General features: G+C 54.6%; 1 protein-coding gene across 4 annotated transcripts in view; it reads left to right on the top strand.

Annotated features, from left to right (window-relative positions):
- The window catches only part of AP3D1 (adaptor related protein complex 3 subunit delta 1), a 46,538-nt gene that overhangs the window by 17,254 nt on the left and 23,284 nt on the right, over positions 1 to 6,000 (top strand). For 3 of the 4 annotated variants that reach the window (XM_028485619.2, XM_028485620.2, XM_024134416.3), the window contains exons 2-3: positions 5,025 to 5,120; positions 5,711 to 5,791. In XM_028485619.2, coding sequence (XP_028341420.1) covers positions 5,025 to 5,120; positions 5,711 to 5,791 — 177 coding nt within the window. Of the gene's footprint in view, positions 1 to 5,024; positions 5,121 to 5,710; positions 5,792 to 6,000 lie in introns of those variants that run through there. The other variant, XM_028485622.2, reaches the window with a different exon arrangement.

Here is a 6,000-nt window from a genome sequence, read left to right as displayed (position 1 = left end):
ATCTTTACTATCATTACTCTGAATTCTTTTTCAGGTAGGTTGCCTGTTTTGTCTTTATTTATTTGGCCTTGTAGGTTTTTACCTTGCTCCTTCGTCTGAAACAAATTTTTTTGTCTTTTTTTTTTTTTTTTTTTTTTTTTTTTGATGGTTGGTGCTGTATTCCTGTCTTACTGATTGTTTATCCTGAGATGTCCAGCCCTGGAGTTTGCAGGCAGTTGGCTAGAGCTGGGTCTTGGTGCTGAGATGAGGACCTCTGGGAGGCCTCACTCTGATTGATAAGCTGGGCCCGTGAGCCATGGCCGCTGAGCCTGCCCGTCCGGAGCCTGTGCTCCCCAACGGGGGAAGCCCCAAAAGTGAGGGGCCCCCATACCGCAAAAAAAAAAAAAAAAAAAAAAAAAAAAAAAAAATTTTCTCAGACCCTTTCTTTTTCTGTTTTCTTTTGGGGCCCCTGTAATTCGAGTGTTGGTGCTTTACTGTTGTCCCAGAGGTCTCTGAGACTGTCTTCAGTTCTTTTCATTCTTTTTTCTTTATTCTGCTCCCTGGCAGTTATTTCCACCATTTTATCTTCTGGCTCACTTATCTGTTTTTCTGCCTCAGTTATTCTGTTATTGATTCATTAGCTGGGTCTTGGTGCTGAGATGAGGACCTCTGGGAGGCCTCACTCTGATTGATATTGAATATCTGAGTGATATTCCTCAGAGGTCTGAGGTTCTCTGTTAGTCCAGCGGTTTGGACTTGGAGCTCCCACCGTAGGAGCTCCGGCCCGACCTCCCACCTGGGAACCAAGATCCAGCAAGCTTTGTGGCGCAGTAAGAAAAATTTTTTAAAAAGAAGGAAGAAAAAAAAGAGCAGTACAATATCAAAGAATAAAAAACAAAGTAAAATTAGAGAGATAAAAAATATATTAGGAAAAATAAAACTATAATGGAAACAACCGGTCGCTGGGGGTTCCTCCCGTCCCCTTAGGTGTCTGTGGTCCCCCACCGGTGCCTGGTAGGTGCTCTAGTTGTGAGGAGATGCGAATTCCACGTCCTCCTAGTATGCCATCTTGACTCCACCTTCCTGAAACATTATTTTAATATTTTACAACCCATTCCTCTCTTTTCCTGCCTGTAGGAACCATGAGCCTGTGCACCTGTCATAGCTAAAAACTAGCATTGAGGCTGGGTCTTCCTGCAGGTCAGCCACTTCCTGTGGGCTCATTTGTCGCCCCTGTGGGTGCTCCGAGGTGCAGGGATGTTACTCTGCCTTCATTCCTGAGGGGTATTCTTGGATGGAGAGCCCTGGGCCTGGAGTCCTCCCACCTCCCTCAGCCCCCTGCTCCCCTGAAGCAGCACACCCTTTTCCTCTGGCTCCTCTGAAGAATTTCTCCTTATATTCAGTTTTCAGCAGTTTGTCTGTGATATGCCTGGGTATGATTTTCTGTTATATTTCCTGTTTGGGGGGGGGCAGTGCTGGGCTTCTTGAAATTGTAAATTTATGTCTTTCACCGAATTTGGGGAAGTCTGAGCTGTTAGGTTTTCACATATTTTCCCTTTCCTTCCTCTCCTGGGACCCCAGTTGTACACACGCCACACCTTTGGTGTACCACAGCCTTGCCTGACTTTCCTGCCTTCAGGCTGGGTGGGCCCTGTTGTTCCCCTTTCTTCTCAGCTCCAGCTCCCCATCCAGCCCATGCAGTGCCTGTTCTACCTCGGAAATTGTTTTTCATTTCTAGGGTTTCCATCTGGTTGTTTTGTGTCACTTTCCTTTCTCTGCTGAGATTTCCTCTCTTTCTGTTCATTAGGAGCATATTTTCTCCTTGGTCATGAGAGCATGGTTATAGTTGCTGTGTTGAAATCTCAGCAAATGAATGCGTTCATCATCACCAGGGTCACCTCAGGGCCGGTCTTCATTGGCCGTCCTTTTTTCCTTGGGTATAGGTTATGCTTTCCTGTTTCTTTTTTTATTATTATTTTAATTAACTAAATTTTTGGCTGTGTTGGGTCTTTGTTGCTGCACACGGGCTTTTCTCTGGTTGTGGTGAGCGGGGGCTACTCTTCATTGTGGTGCATGACCTTTTCATCGCGGTGGCTTCTCTTGTTGCGGAGCACGGGCTCTAGGCGTGCGGGTTTCAGTAGTTGCGGCTCGTGGGCTCTAGAGCGCAGGCTCAGTAGTTGTGGCGCACGGGCTTAGTTGCTCCGGAGCATGTGGGATCTTCCTGGACCAGGGCTCGAACCTGTATCCCCTGTATTGGCCGGCGGATTCTTAACCACTGAGCCACCAGGGAAGTCCTTCCTGTTTCTAATTTGAATAATTTTGGCTTGTGACCCGGACATTGTGGCTGGTATGTTGTTGACACTGGATTCTGTTGTATTCTCAGTGAAGTGTTGGTTTTGCAGGGAGGGGATGTGTTTTAGGGGCTGGAAGTGAGCTTGTGAGCTTGTCTGGACTGGAAGTTCGGCTCAGCCTGTCCTGCAGTGGGCAGGAGGCCGCTGGAGTGCTGGGCTGTGTGCAGCGTGCGGTGGGTGCAGAGTTCACGTGAGGATGTGCCACCCCCTCCCATTCACCCCTCACTTCCCAGCAGCTGCGTTTGCCCAGGCTGCTCCCTGCTCTGCGTGGCTCTCAGGATCAAAGCCGGGGCAGGACCAGTGGTCTCTCCTGTCCTACACAGCCTGGACATTTGTCTCCAAACAGTGCTAGTGGGAGGCGTGGTCCGACGGTGGCTGCGCAGACATTACCGGGAGTGGACTCTGCCTGGCTTCCTGAAAGCTGAGGGGTCATTGGGCCGCCTAGAAAATAGATTTGTGCAGAGAGTGCACTGTGTTGGCCGTTCACCAGCGGACAGACATCTGGGCGTTGAGGGGCCAGCGTGTGCGTGTGCGTGTGCGTGCGCGTGCACCAGTTTGCACCTGGGACCTGCAGACCATCTCCCGCAGCGCTGTGTGCTGGGCCTGTTCTCCCACGCTTGGGATCATCTCTCTGTTCTTTCCCTTTTGAATCATTAACAGCACATCCAGGGTGCACAAAGGGGTTATCATGCACTGGGGTGGGAACTGAGGCTCCTGGGGGATTAGTAACTGGAAGCCCGTTGGAAGGATCTGGTGACCCCTGTTCCACTGTCCGACTCTTGGTCATGGAATATTCATCAGACGCTCGCTGAGAGCGCTCTCAGGGTGGCGCCTTCCCCGGGAGCCTGTGCTGGGCCTACGAGTGGTCTGGGGTGACATGGGAGGAGGGTGCAGCCACTTGGGCGGGGTCGCTGAGCTCGCCAGCCTGGCAGGTTTAGGCGATGCCACTGTTGGTGGGTGACGGGAGCGCAGGGCACCACACTCCTCCCAGCCCTGACTGACGACCCGCCTCTGGGCAGGGGTGGGCTCTCCTGGGACTGCCAGTGGGACTTCTGTGCGGCTCTGGGGGTGGAGCCTTGCGTCCCATGGGGCACATTCCTCACTCTGCTCTGGACCACCTGTGTCGTACTGACCTTTTGATCCGTGTTTTAGTACAAGTGGTGGGGTAGTGAGGAAACTGAAGAGAATTGAAAAGGTGTCCACACAGGCACCTGTATACACACATCCGCGGCAGTGTGCGTCACGGGAGCCGGAAAGTGGGACGCGTCCAAGGCCTTGCGCTGCTGGGTGGGTGGACACGCATGACGGCAGCGCAGCTGAGCACTGACACGCTGCAGCGTCCGTCATAGGGAGGCCGGTGGGGCATGCACACAGACCCCGTCAGACAGGCCCTGAGAAGCGTGCGGGAGAGGCTGCCTAGAGAAGGGCCTCAGCGAATGGGGAGCCCGAGGGGAGCCTGCGGTGCCCCCGCCAGTGTGGCTGGTCCTGGGAGGAGTCAGGGGTCCTGGGGGCCGGAGGTGTGGCTCTCACCTGCACCCATGCCATCTGGCCCGCCTAGGCCTTAGGCACCTCGACGCTATTCTTGGGCGGCCAGCCCCAGAGCAAGCGAGAGGCCTGCGAGGGGCCCTCCCAGGGGACCCTTGGGTGCTCCTGCCCACGGGGGGCAGCGCTGCACATGGGCAGTGAGCACCGGCCCTGCAGGAGCTGGAAGGCACCAGTGCGCTCACCTGGACGGGGGCGCGGAGGGGGGTCAAACGAGTGGAGTTACGTGAAGTGCTGTGACAGGTGCCTGGGGGGAGGCCCCGGCACCGCCTGTCACCTGCTGGGGCCCGGCTCCGTGATGCGCGGTGTGGAGAAGGAGGACGGCCGCCCGGGCCTGTAATGAACCCGGGCCCCGTGGAGGTACTGGAGGGGCCCAACAGGCACGGTTCCTGGGGCAGCCGGGCCCTTTCTGCTGTGGGTGCCAGTGGGGCCCCCGCGTGGGTGGCCGTGCAGGGCGGGGCTGCCGGGGTCCCCAGTCACAGCAGCGTGGGACCGAGGTGGACCTGCCGCCCCCGTCCACGTGGGCTGAGGGACGGGCCTTTGGCGCTGGGACGTGGGATCTCTTCTGGGCTTGCACTTTCTCTCATTCACAGTTGGTTAAAGGGCTAAACTGGAGGACTAAGAGCTTTTCCGTGTCTTAATGCTCTTGTGTTGAAATGGTTATTCTTTTTTCCTAAGTTTTAAAACTTTTCATCATAGAAAACGTCAGATATACACACGAGTAGGGGAAGCAGAATCCCCAGAGCTCAGTGTGCCTCAGTCTAGGTCAGCCCAGGCCACTCCTGTTCTCCCGCGGCCCCTGCCCCTTGGGAGGAGAGCTTTGGGGGGTCCCAGGCAGCTTATTGCACTGACAGGGCTTTTCAGGATAACAGCCTTGTCATCATTCACATACCATTTAGCTCACCCCTTTAATATGTGTAATTCAGTGGCTTTTAGTGTATTCACAGAGTTCTGTTGAATTCCAGAGCATTCCATCACCCTCCCTCTCCCCCACCCCAGCCCCTGACAACCAGGACTCCCCTCTGCCTCTCTGGAGTTGCCTGTTCTGGACGTTTCATCTAAATGGAATTGCACACTGTGTGACCTCTTGGGTCTGGCTGCTTTAGGTTTTAGCCAGACACTTGCAACTTTTCCATTTTTTTTTCCTTTTAGGCAAAATATATCTCTCAGTGCATCGATGAAATCAAGCAAGAGCTGAAGCAAGACAACATTGCGGTGAAAGCAAACGCGGTCTGCAAGCTGACCTACGTGAGTGCCGGGCCGCTTGCTCTGTCAGGCCGGGTCTGGCTCCACCATCCCCCTGCTGTCTGTCCGTCTGTCCCACCACTACTGATGGACACTGTCCGCTCCAGGCGCCAGCTTGGGGGCACACGCTGGGCTGACTTGGGGTGGAGGGAGAGGCATGCGTGATGATCACGTGGCACAGGGCAAGCTGGGGCCCCATCCAGTGGGCCTTTCCCACATGGAGGGGCGGGAGCACCCCTGCTTTCACTACTCCCCTGCGGGCTGGGCCCCGAAGCCTGGTGGGTGGAGCCCTGCAGTCCCTGGTCGGGGTGTGAGCCTGGGCCAGGCACCCCATGCTGGCCTCCCCTGGTCAGCGAAGGGAGATGAACGGCCTGCCCGGTTACCGGTCCTTGTGGGGAATTTTAACCCATGTAATGCTGGTATTTCAACTGCAGGTGTTTATTTATCAGGCATTATTTTAGTGTGTTATTAACCTGTCGCTTTGGTTTTAAACGTGAAGACTCACCTGTCAGAAAAAGAAATGAATCTCCGCAGAGTGTATGGGGGTGGGGAGCTGGGGCAGGTGCGTGAGAATCGGCCTCTTTCCTCCGCAGCTGCAGATGCTAGGATATGACATCAGCTGGGCCGCCTTCAACATCATAGAAGTGATGAGCGCCTCCAAGTTCACATTCAAGGTGAAGGGAACCAGCTCGCTCTGGGGCCTGAGCCCTGTCGGTGGGGGCCTGGGGGAGGAGGGCGTCCGTCCTGTGACGCAGGCCATGCTGGGAGGGGACAGAGTGACAGACACCAGCGACCCATTCCCATCACCACTTCTGTCCAGTTAGGTCTTAGCACTGTTTGCGTCACGTTTTTCTTTCCATTTTAAGTAGTGTCAGTGAAATAC

Source organism: Physeter macrocephalus, unplaced genomic scaffold (genome assembly GCF_002837175.3).
Source record: "Physeter macrocephalus isolate SW-GA unplaced genomic scaffold, ASM283717v5 random_482, whole genome shotgun sequence".
Lineage (NCBI taxonomy): Eukaryota > Metazoa > Chordata > Mammalia > Artiodactyla > Physeteridae > Physeter > Physeter macrocephalus.
This window is presented reverse-complemented; position numbering and strand designations above follow the sequence as displayed.